This window comes from Micropterus dolomieu, linkage group LG20 (assembly GCF_021292245.1).
Source record: "Micropterus dolomieu isolate WLL.071019.BEF.003 ecotype Adirondacks linkage group LG20, ASM2129224v1, whole genome shotgun sequence".
NCBI classification, from domain to species: domain Eukaryota; kingdom Metazoa; phylum Chordata; class Actinopteri; order Centrarchiformes; family Centrarchidae; genus Micropterus; species Micropterus dolomieu.
This window is the reverse complement of record NC_060169.1, coordinates 8,580,184-8,602,893: the sequence shown is the minus strand read 5'-3', so window position 1 is coordinate 8,602,893 and position 22,710 is coordinate 8,580,184. Positions and strand designations below refer to the sequence as shown.

The 22,710-nt window shown below is 39.1% G+C and overlaps 2 protein-coding genes across 17 annotated transcripts in view; both read left to right on the top strand.

The window, feature by feature from the left end:
- neo1a (neogenin 1a) overlaps positions 1-22,710 on the top strand; it is a 629,602-nt gene that overhangs the window by 308,431 nt on the left and 298,461 nt on the right. The window lies entirely within an intron of this gene.
- Positions 14,368-22,710, top strand: part of myo9aa (myosin IXAa) — an 84,116-nt gene continuing 75,773 nt past the window's right edge. For all 6 annotated transcript variants that reach the window (XM_046033325.1, XM_046033327.1, XM_046033326.1 and 3 more), the window contains exon 1: positions 14,368-15,338. In XM_046033325.1, coding sequence (XP_045889281.1) covers positions 14,454-15,338 — 885 coding nt within the window. In that variant the 5' untranslated portion in view covers positions 14,368-14,453. The remainder of the gene's footprint in view (positions 15,339-22,710) is intronic.

Here is a 22,710-nt window from a genome sequence, read left to right as displayed (position 1 = left end):
CAAATGTAGACCATGCAGCGTCATATTGATATTTCCAGAGGTAGAATGGAGTCTAAAAGGAAAAACATTGTTCCACTCTCTAAAACAATAAATTGTAAATGTGAGGTCATTCCCAGAGCAAGGGCCTTGTTTTAGACTGAGCGTTTTACACCAATACTAAATAGTCATACAGTATGTGGGAAACCAATCTCCCCACCTAAAGTTGCTTAATTAGGCCATAATTAAGGCAATTATTGAGTAAAGGGGAAGAGAGGAGGGTTCTCAGTGCAACATAAATAGGTATGTTGAGAAAACTGCATATAATGCTTCATGAAATGAAGTTTGGAGTATGTTGGAAAATGGGTTTTCCTTTAACTCGGATGTAATTGGAGAACGCTTTGTTCTCTGTAATTATTACATGTAATCGTGTAGTAGTTTTATTATGTACTTTGGCCTTTAATTACAATCGCAAGCTGTTTCCTTGAAGAGCCCTCCACCACTGGCTTATGATATATAGTTAACCATTAAAACATTAGTGTACACTTTAGTTTTATGGCTTTGACTGAACTGCTCTCTGGCTCACTCGCACATCACCAGCAGTTCATATCTGGATGAAGACGCTTTCCTTTGTTAGGAAACAAGAAAACTCACATGGATGGATACATAAAATCTCCAAGAGATTTAGCCCACTGTGAGTACACTGTTAAAGAGGTAACAACAGAGGTGCTGGTAAGAGACAAGCAGACACACAGTTGACTGGCAACAGGTTTCCAAGCAGGTGTTTCAGGATCAGCCAACACTGTCGTCTCCTCTGCTCCATCTAGATTCTACAAACAGGAAAAACTGCAGCCCAAAAACATAAAGCTCAGATTGATCATCTCATGAAGACTTTGGCAGCCAGATAACAGTTTTGGGTCATTTTTAGGGCGACTGCGTACTAATCGCAGGAATTACTTTTGCCAATCTTGACAAACATAGTCATAACAACAAGGTGTTCTGCGCCCTGTGGAGTCTGGTCACATCAGTCCACACTGTGTGACTGAGTGAATGTCTAAAATATATATATATATATATTTTTCCTGCACAACATGGTTTAAAACTGGCTTTGTCGCTCTTTTTTGTTATGTGGGTTTTGGATCATTTTTGTTCAGTAAACGTTTAGAAGTAAACAATGCTGCAATGGAATACTTAAAAGTTTGTATGTGGCGCCATAGTAAAGTTTGACTTCATTGTCTTCATTGTTTGACTTCAAATTTGGCTGATTGTGAAGTCTTGAATGCCAGTTTTTTCCAAAACTCCTTTGTCATGGTTTGTGTATCTGACTGAGTTCATAAATCAAGCTATGTATAATGTTTGTTCCCATTGAGAAGATGGAAAAACAAAACGGCTTACCCAATTAAAAAAGAGATCAGTATGTCACTGTACTAATATACTACGTACTTATGCACGTATCAGTAGAAGCATATTTTTCAGAATGTGTAATAGAAATGTACTAACAATGCCATGATGCTGCTGTTATGGTGTTATGTTGAAGCCCCCCTGAGCTACACTTCCTGTCTCACCCAAAGCTGCTGTCATTGTCCTGGGAGTGGACACAGGAAGTGGAATTCTGCATGGCGACAACAGAGGAGTGGTGCTGTTTACTCCCACTGCTTCCAGTGCTCTCTCATGGAAGCCCCCCCTTGCATTTTTTTATTAGCCATTCTTTACAGAAGCCTGTAACAGAGAACAGTAAAGTAAGTCTAAAATGTGGCATAGTAACTGCTTGTTCGCTATTGTGTTCCGATTGGCGATTGGATGGCTTATGTGCCGATATTATGGCGATTTTAACTAACTCACAATCAGAATTTGCACCACACTGCAGTGTTTTCCATTCATTGATTTATTTGTGGCGACACGCCACACCACAATATCAACGCTGACCGCCACATACTATTTAAAGGTTCAGTGTGTAAGATTTAGTGGCATCTAGTGGCAAGGGTTGGGACTTGCAACCATCTGTCCAGACTATTACTTCCCGCTAACCTTTCAAAGAGCGTAGGACAGCTATGGTGGCTGATACAGCACAAAAGGTGTCTCTTCTGAAGCAGCAGAGAGTGGCCAGTCAAGAAATGAGATTTCTTTAAGTATATTTATTAAGAAATTATATTTAGTTATTAGTTAGTTATTCAGTAAAACCACATGTTATTGTGACTTGGCCACTGACAGATAACATGGAAAATGTAAGCCAACAGTGTGTAACATTGTCTGTTTCTGCACCACAGTCTATTATAAACCACACATTAAATAAAGTTTATACAAACATTGGCATGGTAAACATGTTTATTCTCTCTGATTATGTATCCTTGCCAAATCTGCCCGCCAGCAATATTATGGTGCTTTGATAGCGGCAAAAAATATATATATAAATAAATAAATAAATACTTTGATAGCGGTGCTGAAATGGATCTCAGTCATGACAACAACAGTTACTCACATAATCACTTCCTCTTTAGTGGTTTTGCCTACAAAATAAAAACATGAGATGCTTGTTTACTGTAATGCTTTATTTGGAGTTGAACTGAGCTTTTACTTTGAAAAAGTCTGCAGTCTGCTTGACACACCTCTGAAAGAGTCGTCAGAAAACGTGCGCATTGATTCACTCAGCAACTCCGCTTGCTTGTTCCCCCTCTCTCTCTCTTTCATAAACGCATCATAACAGAGCCGTGTGTTTATTGTGAAAAACTAATGCATTGAAGTTAGCTTTGAGAAGTTAGTCTATCTATTTTCTTAACACAATGCTGTTAATGTCAGAGACGGATATGTTAACATTGGAATACAACTGGGTTGTTGAGGTTGACACGCTGTACATATTGATTGCACCCTCCTTTTAATTTTGTGGGAAACACTGTACTGTGCATTTACAGATGTTTCTGGTGGTTTGTCTTAAAGCTAATAAGGCTGTTTCTTCCATGCTGGCATTTCACTGACTTGCTGCAATGTAACACCGCCAATCGGTGATCTCAAGTAGCCATGATCAGACGATATGAAAATAGAGACAACCGCACTTGTCACCACTGACATAAAAGGATTACTAGAAATGTAAAAGTTAACTTTAATCTGTGTGTGTGTGTGTGTGTGGCTGTGGGAGAAACCATGTTCCCTCTTCTTTCAGCCTCTTTCCCTTTTTATGAGCATCCATTAGAATGAATCCACCAGTCATTTCGAGCTTTTGACTTAATCTTGCACTTTGGATGTGTTAGTTTTTGTGTGAACCCGAAGTTACATTGAAGCTTTGGCTGAAACTGGTTGGATTAACAACCTTTGCTACAATATTCCTTTTCCGCGAAGGCTTGTAATGTTAAAATACAGAGTCAGTGAAAAAAGCAATAAAAGGACACAGTTAAAGAGGCAGAAATTGCAGAGACCGTAGAAATCAGAGCACACAGTAGCATGCAATGTGTTATTTTTTTTTTTAAACAATGTTGTCCTTGGAACTTTTGCTGTACTCTGCATTAATTTCCTTCCTCTGCTTTCTCCCACTCTGTCCAGCTCACTTAGAAGCTGCCAGTAACAGTTCCAGCACATCAAAGGTAGTTTTAATTTTTTTAGTTTTAATTTAGCAAACGCACATGGCAACTTCGTCCAGTGTCATATTTTCTTGTCAGTTATGTCACCTGTTGGTGTTCAGCTGGTGGAATGTGGAGGGAGTTAGTGTAGGCTGAGCACTTCATTCAGAATGACCAGCCACAGTTATCCTCTGCTAAGAGGCCTTCAGTCATTTTTAATTACGGTGTGGACAGTGATTTCAGCATGGACTTGTTCTGGCCTGGCTGTGACCTTACTGACTCAGGTGTCTTGCTAGCACACTTCTTGTAACCTAGAACACCAGCAGTATAAAGGCTAACACTTGGTGGTTTATTAATTGTTTTAGTCAAGTGAGTTTTGTGACTCAAAATGCTAAACCATTTCTGTTTCTCTTTTTATGGTTTCTTTCCTCTTTCACTTTAATGAGTTACCGGTTAATTTTGATGAGTATCAGTTTGTTTACAGGGCTGTAAATGTGATTGCCTGAATTTTCTGAAGCTATCCACTTAATTATTTTGTCCTTTTGTGTGACTAAACTAAGCTCAATAAAGCTAAACAATAGGAATTTGATGGATCATACCAGTTTGTTTTATCCACCGAATGTATTTCTCCTGTGTTTAGAGTCCGTTTTTGATTTCCATTCATTTCTGTATAGGTAGACTCTTGAAAGGTACTTGAGTTGGTTAATCCATCACTGTACACATCAAGTCTGCATTATCCTTTGTGAAATTTATGAGTTGTGAGATAAAGCGTTTTTGATAAATAACAATTGATTATCAAAATGTTGAGTAAATGGGCTAAAGCATACAAAATCACTTGTGTGGTCCTTTGTGTGCTCAAACCCCAGTCAAGGGAAGATGACGAGGACTCTGTTATGTGGTTTGACATTACCTGAATAAATAAAGTTTATAACTGTGTGTTGGACTAAAACATTTGAGAAGCTGGTCAGTGAAATTTATTCCGACATGAGGCAATACCCTTTTTGTTTGCATTGAGGTGAAGCTGCATTGTGATAGACATGAAGGGAGACATTAGGTAGCATCTGCTGCGTACTTCCTGGACATTGCTGCTCGTAAACTCTCAGCTCTGAGGGCACTGGTTGTTGCTGAAATGGTGGAAAATGCCAGCTGTTAGACAAATTGTTGAACTGCATCAGTAAAAGTATAGAGACAGTGATGTCTTGGTATGCTGAAGCCAGGTTGTCTCTTGGTATTCTTACTCCTTCCTTTCTTCCGCTCTCATGTTCCCACAGCTTGGATTTCAGGAAACCAACGTTCTCCCACTGTTTCTCTCTGGTCGTCTGTTTCTGTATCTCTTTCATCTTCGGTCTCTCTTTCTGTGACTCTCCGTCTCTATTCCCTCTCATTTCGCTCTTGTCTCACTCTTGCTGGCTGTCTGAATATTTCGGTCAGAGCTCATGTTCCACACCCCAGCCACCACTTCCTAGTCATTAGTAGTTACATAGACAGACAGAGACTTGATAGTCGTGCGAGAGTGTAGTAGAGTGAGTGTCCAACATGCTTTAGAGGTAGTAAAATATAAGACTGATTCTCTGCATGCCCGGAAACCATATTACTGTCTCTGTATGACAAAAGCAATGGCTCATTCCTCTGTAATGGTTCATCAGAGTGGTTAATCTAGCTGAACTAGACTTTAAGGGTTTATTGTATTCATTTTCAGGCAATACAATTCTATTTGCTTTAGGCTTGTCTTGTTTAAATTTAAGAAGCTGTTTTTATGTTGCTATCTTTCCTATCCACGTCAGTCTGAAACAACCACAGGCATCAAACACTTGATCACAGGGGTTTAGTGTGGACATGAGTTGTGCACATTTTGACCAAAGAATGATTTCTGCCTTGCAGATATTTCAGTTTCAAGAATTTCTAAAGGCTTGAAGGAGTGAAAGTAAGTGAAGTTTGGGGAGTCAGAACTTGGACAACTGTGCTGCAACACTAGCAGGTTGAGGCGGATAGGAAGTAGGGTACAGCAAAGAAGGAGTTTGATTTTGATCAGGGTTATTTTAGCTGATAGTGGCTTGAAAACATCTCCAGTTTTGGTGTTAGGGAAAGTTGATAAAAATTTTATTTAAAAAACAGAATAGGTTCATAAACACAACAGTCAAAGTTGTCATCACTCAGAGATGTAGAACTCCATTCAGACACTCGCGCACTAAAAAGCTGCTCTGAGAAAATATTTCCTATGTTAGCAAATCTACTGGTGCTACCAAAAAAAAAGTCCAGGTTCTGGAGCAGTGAGCACAGTCTACACATTTGAGCTTTGAGGAAACATTTGCACATTAACTACAATTTCAACAAAACCCCAAAAACCAAAATGTTAAAGATGCTGACTCCGGCATTGGCATCCTTCTTGGCTCCTCGTTTTCCATTGACCCAAATTAGTGTCAAACGTGGTAATTCACCAGTGAGTTAAATGCAGGGAGAAGTTACAGTAGGCTGCTGTGCCATATCCTCATGTTACAGTCAATTTACCACACAGTCTAGAAAAAAGTTGACCTCTGTCAACCATTGACTTTTGGGAAGCTTTATTGGCATTTTTACACTTCTCCAAAGGAGAAAAGGTGTAAAATTGTCAGATAAACTGTAAGTTAGATCCACAACTGTATTCAGAACTACAGAATGAAGCTCCACCATCATGTAGTTTTATCTTTCTGATATTTGTCAAGGTTATGTTGAGTCTTATTTTCATTGTTGATTACTTTTAGACTTGTTCGTTTGTCTATATAAAATTTCACAAGATGGTGACAATGCCCATCACAATTTCTGAGTTGACATCTACAAATTGCTTGTTTTGTCCAGCCAACTGTACAAAGATTCTACAAATTAATCAGTATTTGTTTCTTGAGGCTTGTTGACATAGAGCCTACTCTCAGGGCTAGTTGGTAAAGTACACTGCTAACCAGTTGGAAGATGCAAGCGCTAGTCAGTCACAAATAGCTCCCCAAGTCTCTTTATATTTTCACAGTATTGTGAAACTTATTGTTTTCGGGATTGTCCATCATTCCATTTAGCAAAAGTTTTAATGAAAAGGCTAATAACAAGCTTGTTAACTGATAGTTAGAAAATCTTCTAATTGCTATGATTCCACTCAATAATTAATTGATTTTGCCTTTAAATGCTGGTGTGACCAGACCTAGTTAGTAACTCCTCACATTTGACTGTAACTGTAACCTGCAAATGTTTGGCCTTTTTGCGTAATGAATTACTTGAATTATCAAAATTTTCAATGATTAATTTTCTGTCAATTAACCAATGAACTAATTAGCAACCATTCTGTTACTCAAATAACCTCTACACTAAGATGCATAAGGAATGAGGAAATGGCTAACTCGCTACTCTTCCAATTTTATCTGGCAAACAAGAAATTGTGAACTAAAGCCAACATTTAGCGAGGAGTGGGAAAGACTGTGAACTTTCTTGTCCCCTCCTCTTTATGATCACTTAGATCGTACTTCAGTATAGTAGAACACACAATTAAGTTTTTCCTATTTACATATTTGTTGCTGGTTCTGTTGATAATAAAGTAAAACATGGTAAGTTTGATTGTGGCACATAAATACCACATTTCAACCAGGTGAACACTAACTCCTGTGTTACTTTAGCCAATTTGCTTGACATTTTGATGCCAGCAATATGCCATCTTCTTACATTTATAATTCAACACACAGTTCATTATTTTATTTAGGTAATATCGACTTCTATTTTGACACTGTATGGATCAGAGGACCGGCCATGATGTGATATCCTGAACGTAAGCACCCGGTTGGGTTTGTCCTTACATTGTGCATTACTTTGTGCAATCCTACAATGAATGAAAAGTAATAAGAAAGGGAGAAAAATAAAGAAGATGCAGACGATATGGTGTCTTTCAGTCTCACTCAAGACTACAGTTTTAGTCACAACATGTTAAATCCTACTCCAGTAATATTAAAACATGCTTACTGCATTTAATAAAAGATCTTTTGACAGCAGCCAGGAGGGAAATCAGTGCGTGGAACTGCTCCGACCACTACATTTTGGACATGCAAGAAATCTAACCAGTCGTCTGAAAGCCTGATCGGTCATTCAGTCTCCATACGCCACACTGACACTACTGCATGTGGAAGTTATTTACTGGAAATGCCGCAGTCATTGTCCATGTTCATGAGCAACTCATGCCCTTTTTTTCCCCCTTTACACATGGTTTTATGACTGCTTGTTCTGTATATGTTTTATGTCTCAAGTGCAATTTCCTGTCTGTAACAGTGAGGGTGATGGGGCTGTTTTTGAAGGTTATGTAGCAGGGAAATTAGTATCCATGTGATATGTATACTGCGTAACATAGTCTTGCTCTCAGTTCCTTATCTGTGTTTTATCTGTGCTGTAATGCACTGCTATAATTAGTTCCTTATTTCACATGTGATACAGGTAGACACCAATAAGTCAGACCGTAACAGACTCAATCTGTCAAAAAATCAAGTACAAACTTCAAACCTGTTAATCCAAAATCATGTGAAATATATATCAAAGCTGTTTCATGACTACAAACTTATCTGTAGGTAGATTTAAATCATGATTCTCCATCATAGATTCTATAGTGCTTGTGGTTTTATTTCTCTGTGGTCTAATGGTGGAAACTGAAACGGATATCCAACAAAATCTATTATGTGGCATAAACTCAAATTGTTCCCCTCTAGTATTTGAGCTGTCACTTTGACAGCCAAACAAAGGGGTGTGAACTCCTGACCACCTGGGAAAATTATAAACTAGTACAATTAAAAGGGCAAAACACGTGGTAATAAAACTAGCAAATACAAGATGACACACTTACTGGCCTTTAGTGCTGCTGACAAGCAGATGAATTTTAAAGGTTTAGAATGTAGCATCCAAATAACATTGCTGCAATATAACATAACATAAAATTATTGTCAGCATCTGCTTTTGAAAGACAGTTTGGTTTCTAACATAATGGTTTTCCAGTAATGAAAAAAACATCAAACTTTTTTTTGTTTGCATGGTCTTTGGCTTCAATAGTCAACTTTACTGAAAGAGGTGTGGCAGTCAATTGTGAATTTCACAAAGTTGTGTGCAGAGAGTGATTTTTATGAGTTACCGGTTAATTTTGATGAGTATCAGTTTGTTTACAGGGCTGTAAATGTGATTGCCTGAATTTTCTGAAGCTATCCACTTAATTATTTTGTCCTTTTGTGTGACTAAACTAAGCTCAATAAAGCTAAACAATAGGAATTTGATGGATCATACCAGTTTGTTTTATCATGCAGTAACATTCTCAAATGTTTTAGTCCAACACACAGTTATAAACTTTATTTATTCAGGTAATGTCAAACCACATAACAGAGTCCTCGTCATCTTCCCTTGACTGGGGTTTGAGCACACAAAGGACCACACAAGTGATTTTGTATGCTTTAGCCCATTTACTCAACATTTTGATAATCAATTGTTATTTATCAAAAACGCTTTATCTCACAACTCATAAATTTCACAAAGGATAATGCAGACTTGATGTGTACAGTGATGGATTAACCAACTCAAGTACCTTTCAAGAGTCTACCTATACAGAAATGAATGGAAATCAAAAACGGACTCTAAACACAAACAGGAGAACGCTTGATTGGAAACTAATTTCTTTAATAGGCAGAAAACAAATGTACAGTAACAAACAAGCAGTGAGATCTTGTGAAATCTTGCTAATACATGGCTACATTTGGCACCATGGAGCTGTCAGATTCACAAATTAACCCACAACAAAACATGTAGACTAGATGTGAGAGTTCACAATCTTGCGCTAACTCACACACCTTAGTGTAACACATACACATTCCTAGTAGTTAAAGATAAAACAAAGTGCCTCCACAACATAATGAGCCCTGAATACACAAGCTTAGCCCTAATGACAGTGACACACACACAGCTTTTCAGAAAGATGACTTCACATCGTAGAAAGCTGACCAAACTTGATCCTTCACTCCTACAACAATGGCCACCATTGAGTCTGACTCAAATAAGTGAACCTCTCCTTCGTTTCCTGTCAGAGGGAACCTCCGAACAGCCATCTCTCAGACAATGTTCAGATTACAGAAAGGTTCCAAATAGTGTAATTATATAAAGTATCTGTAATAATTTGCAAGTATCTTAGGTACATAAATCTTTCATACTTTAATACCTTTCAGACCTTCAAAACCTTGTTGGTTAAAAACAGGGTACCACCCAGATGTTTTGATGTAATAGTTTAAAAATCTGTCCACTATTTTTAAAATGCCTTTTGCTTTATTAAATCCATTGAATTTGAAAAGTGAAGGGAAACACTTATTATTTTTTATTTTTTTTGAAAGCAAAATATTGTTTTGCATATTCAGAATTTGCCTTGTGTGAATTCCAGCTTTACTGCTTGTTGATATCTTAGTTGAGTTTGGTCAGCTATGGATTGGTTAAGTCTGCTCAAACAGATTCCAGCTCAGATTAATTGACTGTGATTCCTAATCTCGGACTATTCAGGTGATCAGATCTGTTTCTGGTTCAGTTGTTTGAGAACAGAGATGAGAGGAGACTACTGCAGGTTTCCTTCAGCTGTGATCCGCCTGCTCACCTCCTCCAGGGCACAAACCTCAGGCTTATCTACATCTACACTTTTTTTTTTTAAGTTACCGGCACACACAGTCCTCAGGTGAAATGACCTCATGCCTCAAAAATCTTTTCTTCCTCTTTGCACACTTTGTTGCTTTCTGTCTCTTTGCTTTTACACATTTTCATTCTGAGGATACTTTTAGCAGCAGAGTTTCTGTTTGCTACTTTGAAGTCGTCACGCCTAACCCTGAACAATGTCCGTGATACCATTTAATGCACGGTGTGAAAGTGTGGCTGATACAGTATGTGTATGGGGGAACAGAATACCTTATTTAGTTGAAAAAAGTGCAACAATTGTAATTATGTTCACCTTTTCATGTTTTTAGCATCACATTTGGCCTTTTGCTGGCAGTTTATTCTTTGTTGCAGTCCACAGCAAAATGTTGTACTGATGAGGAACATGTAGGCCTGAATGGTGAACACAGTATATATGTTATCTAAAGAGATAACAAAGAGAAAATTTTATTCTTGGACACAACAGTAGCTTTCACTCAAGACATTTTGTTATTTCATTGTGCAGCCCTGTGTTGTAGAATGACAAATAAATGTACCTTGAACCTTGATTGTAATACAGTTGGAATAACTGCATGATAACTGCATGATTCAGACCCCTGATGTGGGCATGTGAGTGGTTTGTGATACGACAGGAACAACATGTTGAAGGTTATTGCTTACTTTGAAGACATGTTGGAGATGATGAAACTTGTGAAACCGTTTCTAGCAAGAATACATGTTGTTCACATGCATCCCTGTCAGTCACTGATCATCCTAACTGAAGGATATTTAAAGTTGGCTTAAATAGTGTTTATTATTACATTTCCTATCAAATGTTGTGCTCCTTTTTCTATCATATCTGTGAATAGCCTATATTATTTGTTGTCAGCGAATCAGGGGACACCCAGGGGTCTCTGGGGAGGTTCCAGGAGGTTCCAGGGGGTCCACAGCAAAAAGGGAAATTATTTATTTTCACTATAATTCCATCCATACAGTTACACAATGATGGACTGTATGACTATTTTAGTCATTGGTTTCATACACTTTCTGTAATCAAACATCTAAAAGCAAAACTACTATCAAATGGGGTTCCATGGTCTAATTTATGTCAGTTTAGGGGACCTTGTTTTGACAAAGAACAACTGGCCTATAAAACAGCACAACAATAACAAACCCCTTCTCTCCCGTTTCCCTCATTTTCTCCCAACATATTAAACAAAGGAAACAGGTTATCAACAATACTGACATATTCTAAAAAATTAAAATATGAAATAGATTTTTTTTTTTCTCATTTCCATAAAATGTGACGTTTTAACCCAAACACCAATGTTTGGCTTATCACTTTTTCCCAGTTCAGAGCAAACAAAAACACCTTAGGGTCTAAGGGAGTCTGTTACTCGTCTCTCCTGTCATTGTAGTCTATGCGGCTCTGTTGTCAGAAGACCAGAGCAGCCAATTTTATTATTCTACCAGATGACCAGATCTACCAGCTGTATTTTGTTGGTTACAGCACTTGTGTGAGTTGTGCACTTTTGGCGCCCTGAATCTCTTTCAAAAAAGTTTTTTAAATTTGTGCATAATGATCATGTTAAATCTCTTACATTTTGTGCGTTAAATTGCTGAAAAATAACAGGCTGATTGAGCAAGAGCAGCTCTCTTAGTTACGGCATTATTTTTATTCAACTGATTTTGCTTGTGTTAATTTGTCATTCAAATACACAATTTTCTTTACTTGTGTTGCTGGAATAGGCCTGTTACTTTTTTTAAAGCTGATTAATAATTATTAATTAATGATTAATACGTTATTGATAATTAATGTGTATGACAATCAATTAAGCAAAAGCCTTAAATTTGCATCCCTTGTCCCAGTACATCTACCTTACATTTCCCTAATATCATCTTGATCCATTCAAAACAAAGGTTTGTAAAACTATCAAAAGCAAGATAGCAGTGGAGATTATCGGGAGATGTACTGTGATTGGTAAGAATCGCCAGTGTTTTCCTGGAAGAGATGTCCATTAGTTGATTGTCCTTGTGTGATGGTAAACAGAGAAGCAGCCAGCATGGCCCTGTGCTGTCCCTCACTGCCACAACCCTAAATCCCCCCTCCCTATCCTTTTAAGCAGCAAGCTGACCATCTGTTCTAGGCGCCAGGCCCTAACTCAATGCTCAAAACACACACATTCAAGCCCCATCCACACTACTGCGTTTTTGAATTAAAACGGAGATCTTTTGCTACGTTTGCACCTCCCGTCTAGACTACAACGGCGAAAACGAAGACCTAAAACGGAGAAGTTTGGAAACGCTGCCGACCCGTTTTGCGTTTCAAAACTCTGGAGGGCGTTTTAGTGAAGACGGGCAAAAACGGAGGACTTTAGAAACGATGACGCAGCCGCTCACGCTCAGCTCTCTGATTGATTGGGTCTTAGAAGTCATGCAAAGCAGAAAAACGATGCTACTGACCGGGTTTTTGACATGGTATTTTTATTAAAATATTATGTACCGTGCAAATAACACTTATCTGCCTACACTTGTACTGTGCATGTCGCCTTATTTACTTTGCAACAACTAACCAGTCTGTTTTCCGCCGCCACACTCTGTGTTACATTAAGTAACAGTCCCAGCCCCTTATTGGTGCATGCAAAAAAAAAAACCTTCTTCGTCTGTATTTATTTTTTCTTTCGCCAAACTTCTGTAACCAGGAAGAGACCATCTGCTTCATGTTTACATCTGCATGCGCATGCCCAGTGTACCTGAACTTACCTGTCTTTTTAGTGTAGACGGAGATCAACTCCAAAACGCAGCTAAAACGCTGGTGTGGACGGTGGTCGTATTCATTTTAATTCTCCGTTTGTAAACTAAAACGGAGTAGTGTGGATGGGGCCTCAGACACACATAGTGCAGTCACTCAAGCAAGCAAACCTGCCATTGGCTGTGTGTATGGATTCAGCCCTATGCAGTTTGAGTGAATGCTTTGTGTGAGGTTAAAAAGGCGGTGTGTGTGTGTGTGTTTTTCTGTGTCTCATATGGGTGTGTTTGTATTTAGAAAGGGTAGACGTCCTGTGTGCATGCGTTTGTATGGCTCATGGTTATATCAAAGTTGCTGAAGCGACACATTTCATGTGAGGTTGGATATGGGGCGACAGGAAATGACCATGGGAGCAGTATTGTATCATTTCCCTGCTCGAGTCTTTTGGTGATCCACTCTGCGAAACAACTGTATGTGTCCCTGTTCCGTTTACTCCATTCCAGTTTGTCAGACAAAACGATACATACTAATACTATCTTGGGACCTGGGAAATTACAACAGGCATTTTTTTTGTTGGCGAGAAAGTTGTGGGTGATGCATAAAGACAAATTACACTTTGCTCCATGCATGTGTGTGTGTTTATGTATGAGTTCACAGGGAGCAGGGTTAGTATGATTTCAACACAGATTTGTTGTTCACAGTGTAGCGTTTGCATAATCATGAAAATCAGGTACATTGAGTTTACTGCCTCCTTTCGTCAGAGATTTAGGACATGCCTGTCAACATCACTGCAGCTCCCAGCACACTCACTATAGTGAGTAGAGATGATGACGCCGATATAGAAACGCTGCTGTGGGAACTAGCTCCAGGGACCCTGCAATGTCACGCCTTCCCTTTGGCTGTATGGATAGTAGCTGGATTTGTGGTGCGTTCAAGCACAATAAATTATATTTGATTCATGAACACAACAGTGAAAAAAAGCTAGTGATTTCCTTCTTTAAAAAACATTGAATAGATTTTGGAAATCTGAGGAATGCTGTTCCGCTGAAGATGATGGCAGCTGCTGGTTGTGGCATTGGTATGTGCTTATGTCTGTGCTCTGTAGAGTGTATGTGTGTTAATGGTAATCCTGTAGATCCTGATGACTTACCCTTTATCCTTTTGATTATCCATGTCGGGCTCCAGCAAAATAATTTGGCCATTACATAATGGCACATGAAGTGTTTGTGTCATAGTTTGACATATTTTATAATCTGCTTTATTGCATCTTCAGATCCTTGATACACGATGTCAGTCCTGCTAGTGCTGTGCTGTTCATTAGTTTGATGCGTTATCTATTTTGTGGAAATGTTTTCTGTTGTGTTTAGCCTGAAACAAGTGATTATTTAGTCTTCAGGGTATTGATCAATCATTTTGTCTTCCTGTTCTGATTTACAGTGAAAATGTCTTGAATCGGTGGCCTCTCCAGCCCAGTAAAGGACGTGCCAGTGCCAGCTGCTGCTAATGGGAACTCCTGCTCCGCCATGAGTTCTCGTGATGGCGGTGGCGGCGTTGGTGGCGTGGGCAACCTTGGTCGGCGGCAGCGCTTCGAGAACTCAGAGTTCACGGTGCGTATCTACCCAGGAGCCCTGGCTGAGGGCACCATCTACTGCCCGATAAGTGCCCGCAAGACCACCACAGCTGCTGAGGCCATCGAACGTGTCATTGACCGCCTACAGCTGGATCGTACCAAGTGTTATGTTCTGGCTGAGGTGAAGGAGTTTGGTGGGGAAGAATGGATTCTGAACCCATCCGACTGTCCTGTGCAGAGGATGATGCTATGGCCCCGTGTGGCACTAGAGCAACGTCCACTGTCTGGCGGTGAGGATTACCGCTTCCTCCTAAGGCAAAAGAACCTGGATGGCTCAATTCACTATGGTGGCAGCCTCCAGATGTGGCTGCAGGTCACAGAGGAGCGTAGGCGTATGGTGGAACGTGGACTGCTGCCACAGCCTGATTCTCAGGGTGATCATGCAGATCTTTGCCATCTGCCGGAGCTTAACGAGCGCTCGCTGCTGGACAACCTGCGCTTCCGCTTCCTCCAGGAAAGGATCTACACTTATGTTGGAAGCATCCTCATCGTCATTAACCCCTTCAAGTTCCTGCCCATCTACAACCCCAAGTATGTGAAGTTGTATGATAATCATACACTGGGAGATTTGGAGCCACATATTTACGCCGTGGCTGATGTGGCTTACCACGCCATGCTACAGAGAGAGAGAAATCAGTGCATTGTTATATCAGGGGAGAGTGGCTCTGGGAAGACACAAAGCACAAACTTTCTTATTCATCATCTGACCGCTCTCAGCCAGAAGGGTTTTGCCAGCGGAGTGGAGCAGATAATCTTGGGGGCAGGTCCAGTACTAGAGGTAAGCAAAAACACTGGCGTTCTTGGTTTTAATAAAAATGAATTTGTTGTTTGCCACTGTGCTCTGCTGATGGCAAAGTTGTGCACTTGAGACTAGTGACATGATTCGAACCAACATTACAAAATTGTGACTTGACCTGCTGTACGAATGAGTTGACTTTAGACTGTCCTTGAGGATTTTGGACTTGATCTAGAGTGATGAATTAGGGAGCACATGATTATAATTGATTTCATCAGAAGAAAGGCTTTATGTCAAAAAGTTAGTTTCTGCACCTTATTAAACGTCTGCTCTTGACCTCATCACTCCAGACTTGAGACATGTCTGAAATGAAATGAGACTTAACTTGGATTTTCCCTAATAGACAGTCCTTGCTAACAATGCTGCCTAGTCACCTTGTTGGTAAGTTGAATTGGCTACCGAAGACCTACAACATCTGTAGACATTAAATTTACACTGATATATGAGGGCTTATTCATTCAGTGTGGACTTCTACAGTTTGTCTGTTTTAAAAAGATTGATTCGATGAGTGTGAGTGTGGCTTTTAACATTAGTTACACAACACTGCTTAGCCACAAGTGTATCTATGGTTGGCCTTAGTTGTGTCTGCATACAGAGAGTCCAGCTGTGTGGGGATTATGCAGCACACAGAGGAGCTCTCTTTCTGTGGACAGCCAGTGGTCTATCAGTGGTTACAGTTGTACATTCTTGTTTTTGTGATTCCAACCATTTTCTCTGCAAACTGGAAAGATTGTCTGAAGGTAGACCTTGTAGAGGCCCAGCCAAAGGTTGTGAAGGAAACTAGTTGTTTTCATATCACTCAAGACATTCCACTTATATTTTTTTTCTTCTATGGGGACCTGTCACTTTAAAACACACCAGTCAAGAGTCTGACAAGTTCACAACCGCACATTGTTTTTTTATTTGTCTCTGTCATAGTCAACATCAATTGAATTCCTGAACATTACATAACACCGTATGCACAATGCTGCCAGTCTGGAAGGCAGGTACTGGTTGCTTATTGTCAAGAGGCTTGTTTATTAGGTTGTATCACTCACTGTCACATCACCTGACCACCAGCTGTTGACACTTCATTCACTTACAAAGAACAGGGCAGTGCTCACATAAATGCAAACATGTCTTCTGGCATTTCTTTATCTTGATATAGGGTTTTCATCAGTATAGTGTTACCAAATATGTTTATTATCTACCAGCCAAATAATTTATGGTATTTTCTTTATGACATTTTCTTAGCATCAATGTCAAGATGAAAATGCCAACTTTAAAAGCCAAATTCAGTAACCAGCAAGACAACAATCTTTGCAACAAGCTCTCTACTGCCTTTTATAACCTTCAGTTTAGGTGTGTCACTGGGGTTAATGTGTAAGCATGTTGGGTTAATCCTCAGCACAGCAACACGAGTGAGTAGTTTTGAGTTCAGAGGAGCAGCCTTTAATTGTTTGCACAGTAAGATTGCGTATCTGCCCTCTGGTGAGTGATGCCAATAAAGGAGCTGTGGTGCTACTGCAGAGAAAGATAGAAGAGAGGAGGGGAGGAACAGCAGCCAGCATTACTTCATAAGAAAACTTCATCTTCATTTTCTCCTTTGTTTAATTTCACATAAACTTACCTAAGTGACAAATTGTGCATCCTATTTCACGATGGGGTTTTAAAGTTTAGGACGTTAAGTCATCATAGTGGGAGATCTAGTATCACATCATGCAAGTGTTCCCCAATTAACTGCACTTTTTGCCAAATCAGAATTTACTGTCTCATATTAAAAGCAAACAGTCTAGTGGAAATATTTAAGATTTAAATATTATAAAATAACAAAATGATGTGTAGGAAGAAAGGAAAAACCCTAAGAAGATAAAATATGTTAGACTTAGTATTTAGCACTTGGTTGTTTTGTATCACAAATTGTTTTGTGTAATTACATTTTCAGATCTCATGAAGGGTTTTCAGAATACATTATAAGGTTAAGCAGATTATCATATGAATAGTATATACAACTTTACTAAAAGATTGCACTCAGTAAATATCAATCAAAGGTTTGAGGAGAATTCATACTTATTTCTACCTGAAAACACCCAAAAAAACATATTTTATAAAGCTTAATGGCAGTGATTTGAAAGAGGTACAGCATATTTCTTTATTTTCCCACTTTCAGGCATTATTGACTGGGCCAGTTCATCATTCTTGAAGTCCAGGACAATGTTTGAGCCATCACCCTCAAGTTAACAATGGAAAAGCAATGCAGGCAAACATTTTCTCCTTACTGTAGGTCGAAGGGCAAACTCATGTGGAGGCTTAAAGCGTAAAGAGAGAATATCACTTTACATAGTTTTGGTCTTTTTGGACACCAGCCAACAGCTGCAGCTATGTGTTAAGATCCTGACAAGCGCTGTCACTCAAGTGCTTCAATTAATAAAACTCAGCTTGAAGGAAATGAAAACATGAGGGGATGTTGTGCTGGTTAGATAAACACAGCAAGTTACAGCATTTTGTTTGAACATGGTTATTATTCTAAAGTAAAGCAAGTAAAGATGTGACAGGCTTCAATTTTTGTGTTAAGAGTGTAAAAGAGAATATACTGAGTTTACTTATCCTACTTTCACCACCTTTGGACTTCAATTGACCCTGCAGAGTGAAGATGAATACAAACATTCGTGAAATATGACAAATACTTCACCTAATGTTGTTTCAGCGCTTATCTACTGTCTGTCATTCTTGACGTTGTTTGCCTTCTTGTGCCAGATTTGAGTCAAATTGACATGAAGCCATACATTCCTGTGACTACATACATTGTCTGGGTAGATTTTATCTTAGTATGTACGAATGTAGGAAATTTTCACTCATTCTCACCGAACGCAGTAACAATATATCAAAACTTTATTACTTTACACTTTACATCTGTACTTTTTCCTGATTTAATAATTTAATTTCATCTATAACCTGCTGCATAAACATGCATACTAATGAGAAACCACAGCATTAGACATTAGCCGAATAGCAATAGATGATGGACAGCTATGAAGGAAAGCTGTTGCAGTGCAGCATTATTATTAAAGGCCATTTGCTGTATGCTTCTCTGCTTGGTCTCCATTTGTTTAAAAGTGCTCATCAGTAATGATAGGTTAGTGTAGATAACAGTCTGTCCTGTCTTTTCAAGGTTACTTCTGAGTTTGCTCACATAATAGTTCACATTTTCTCTTGTTTAGTTCTTTGTGACGTATATACAAAACCCATCCAACAGTTGGATTAAAGGCTGATAGATGAAAAATGTATCCTGACTAGTTGGATGTACTTAATTTATTTAATTGTAATTTTCTTGTACTAGCTAGTCCTCACCTAATGTTTAAAAAAAAAATAAAAATGGATTTGCATTCGTGTTGTTTTATGGTACCAATACAGGGCAATAATGGATACTAATAATGGAACTGGTTCTGGTTCAACGTTGTTATTGACCCTATTGAAAACAAAGACTGCTGACAGGAAGCACGTTCATTTGTTTTTACATGTGAGCCAAGTGACCGTTTAATATGAGCTCAGCTGTCTTCTGTTGTCCCCCGGGTCGAAAGGGAGAGTATGGGGTTACTGCACACTGCTCACTCTGACAGTGCATCATCAGGATCTGCTTTCCAGGATCAGGGAGGTGTCACAGGGCATTAGTGCAGGAGCACAGCTAATGGTGTGTGTGCGCGTGTGTGTGTACTTTAGTGGGGTGTTTCAGGAGCACTTCAATGTGCCTGAGCTAAAAGCATTTATTGCTGCTGCCATGAAAGGATGTGCGGACCCCTACTTTCATGAGCACACGCACACACTCACATGCACATTTGTCCCTCTATCCCCGTGGGGGCATCTCATTGACATAATGCATTCCCTAGGCCCTTACCCTAACCGAAATCCACACAACTACATGCCTAAATTTAATCGTAACTGGATTGTAACCTGAACCCAAAACCAAGCTCGCGTTTACAGTCAGGCCAGTCACAGAGACTTCATGGATCTAAATCATTACACTTATTGAAAACAACTACTCAATATGTTTGAGTTTTGGAGTAGTGGTCAGACAAAAAACGCTATCTAAAGACATCTCCATGGGCTCTGGGAAATTGTGATCCACTATTGAGATTTTATGGACCAAACACTTTTTAACAATTTAATAAATAAACTGATGCGTAGTTAGTTAGTTGCAGCCCTAAAATTAACATGTAACTTTCAACCTTTTGGCTTGTTTTCACTCATTGTTTTGCTTGTCTGACTTACAAATGCGCTGTATACTGTAGCTGTGCCTTAGAAGTTCTCATCAACCCCCATAGGCAGCTGTTTCCTGTTAAAAGGCCCTGATAGACCCCATGTGTATGGCAACTCCCCATGGCCAAACAACAAAGCTGCTGAAGAAAGACATTCAGCAGATAAATACCCAGATATTTTCTGTTGGTGGAGACCAAAACAGAGTTTAAAGGAGAGATGGTGTGTGTGTATGGTGGCTGCCTCCTTGTTTTTACATTTCCTGCCCTGTGATGACCAAAGATCTATTAATGGAGTTTTAATGCTTGAGTTTTTTTTACAGCTTGATGGCAGAGTTTACAACAAGACAACAGGTCAGACATCACAAGCCTTTTCGTAAATCTGGAGAAATCTATCATAATCATAATCTGGAGAATATAATCGCATTTACTAGTTGAGTTAATATTTTCACTAAGTATTCATATTTGTAAAGGACCTGCAGAGCTTGTTGGCTCTGGTGAGCGCCGGAGCTGCTGTTGTGCTCCTCTGTGTTCGTGGCCAATAGAAACACTCCCAGTGTGAGTCAACCCAGGTCAGCAATTTCACCTCTCAGCCTCGCCTTCACTGCTACCTCAGTACACACAGAAATGCACACACACTTGCACATTTAATTCCATCTCCCCAGAGGCCCCACTAATACTGAGTAGGATTAGTGTGTATTACGGGATCTCGTCCAACTGGGCGGGGTCAAGCGAGATTTACTGTGCCCTGAAAGTGTTGTTTTCCTCAGGCTTGGGTGAAAAAAAGACGAGATGAGAGAGACAGGGAGTCACTGAGCGCCGTTCAAGTCCAGCGTCCTTTCGGTTGATTGTAAAGTTACACTGCTGTGTGTTGCGTTTGAGGTGAAACTAGGGTAAAGAGTGTAACACTGGCCAGTATGAATGCTTGCACAGTGGGCTCAGTAGGTTGCTTTTCCTGGTTGAGTAACATACAATATACAAATCTCAAGTGCCAGGTTGTCTGTCACTGGACTCTAGTTGAAGTAAGGACATGGACATTATGGAGTAAAAACACACAGTGGCAAGTTACACAGGTGTTTTACCACAGAAGTGTTTGTGTAGTAACTTGAGGTTAGCTATGTAGATGAAGAGTAGAACTGCTCTCCTCGTCATGGTGCGAGGATTGCGTTATATCAAGATATAGGGTTAGAGTTGCCTAGGGTTGTTCCACATGATCAAAGGACACTAGCGGTATAATCATGTTCAGGGAGTTTTATTATCTTTCTATTAGTTTCCACTTGTTTGGTTAAATTAACTCAGCCAAAACACAGTCTGTATTGACTGAGAAGTTCTGACCTCACTTTCTGTCTAGCTAGCTATCTCTCATGTAATGTGTGTATGTATGTGTGTATGTGTGTGTATATATATATATATGTGTGTGTGTGTGTGTGTGTGTGTGTGTGTGTGTATAAATAAAAATACTAATTTTTCTCTGCCAAAAAACGTTACCGTTCAGTCCTCTTTTGTTGAGCTGTGACATTTGACCCAGGGCTTAAGGGAAATAGTGTTTGGAAAGGATCTGTTCCAAGCCTGGATTTCTAGTTATTTGTATTATTACAAATGTCAATGCGATTTTTGATGTGGTTTCTTACTTCGGGAAAAGAACTCAGATGTCACGATTTCACTTTGTCTCTCTACAACCACAGATACTCAGTGCACTTGTCATGACTTGACTGTTAATTGAAATTGAAAAGAAAAATGCATGTTAGACTCTGTGTGTAGTGCGTAGGATGTATAAGTTTATGTTGCCACATCATTTTATTTTTTATCAAAATAAAATTAAAATGGCATCAATATTTGCATTGAAACTTGAAAGCAGCAAAATATTTTAAAGACAAACTGTTGGTCTTCTGCCGAGATCATGCATCTGTGCTGCCTTTGATTGTATTTGAGTGTATAAAATAATAAAGATAAATAGATTACCTGAATTGCTTGATGAGCTATGCTGCTTACCTCATCCAGATGATCATATCCTTCCTCTGCTGTCCATAATTTAATTAGTCATCAGACTCAAAAATGTACTTCAGGAAATGAATAAGTCACTCAGTCCTTTATCCACCTTCCGTAGTGGGAGTAGCCAGTGAAACAAACATTAGGGGACATTGGCTTTTGCAAGTTAAACCGTTTACGGGGAACTCTTAATTTTATTTTTGTACCTTTTTTTTTTTTTTTTTTTTATTGATATGAGACTCTCGGTAAGCCTGTTATGGTTAAGTGGTCAATGAGATGTTACACAATCAAAATAAAATTAGCTTAAGTTAAATGTTAGTTATCTTTTTGTCACTTGTCACATTTAAAACGATTTCAAAATAAGACCGGTTTTAATAGAAAAACGGATGATCCACTCATTTTCATTCTAAAAGTTCTTCTTCTATAATGGAACCAGAGGGAATTGACAAATCTTACATTAGGTCTGCAACTAATGATTATTTTCATTATTGATAAATCTGCCCATAATTTTCTGAATTGATCCATTAATTGCTTGGCCTATAAAACATGCAAAAAACACAAAGATACATTTTGCTTTAATGTAACACCAAAAAAGCTGTAAATTCTCATATTTGAGAACCTGGAACTGTCAGATGTTTGAAATTTTTGCTTGACTAATACTTTACACTAATCATTGCAGCTGTAGTTTTCATATATTTGTGTATGAAAAGTATGTATGTTTGTGATGGAACCATGTGGGAGGACACTGTAAAGAGAAATGAGATTTGAAACCGAGACAAATCCATACAAATTTCCCACATCTTTAATGGATCACTGTCAAATTAAAGCAGTGGCCTATGTCCTTCAAAGCAGGTGCTCCTCTTTCGCTCCATGTTAATACAATTTTACTTAAGCAATCTTTTAGAGTTTAAAGGAGGCCTGTTATACTACATTTCCAGCCCTATATTGTAGTTCTGTGACTCCTCTATGGCAGCTTTGCATAATTCATATTTCAAGTTCAAAAAAATAACTTTCTGTCTTACACTGGCACTTCATGCATGTCCTTATTTCAGCATCTGTCTGAAACAAGCTGTGGATGCTCCTGTCTCTTTAAGCCCCCGCCCCCCCCCCCCCCCCCCCCCCCCCCCCCCTCC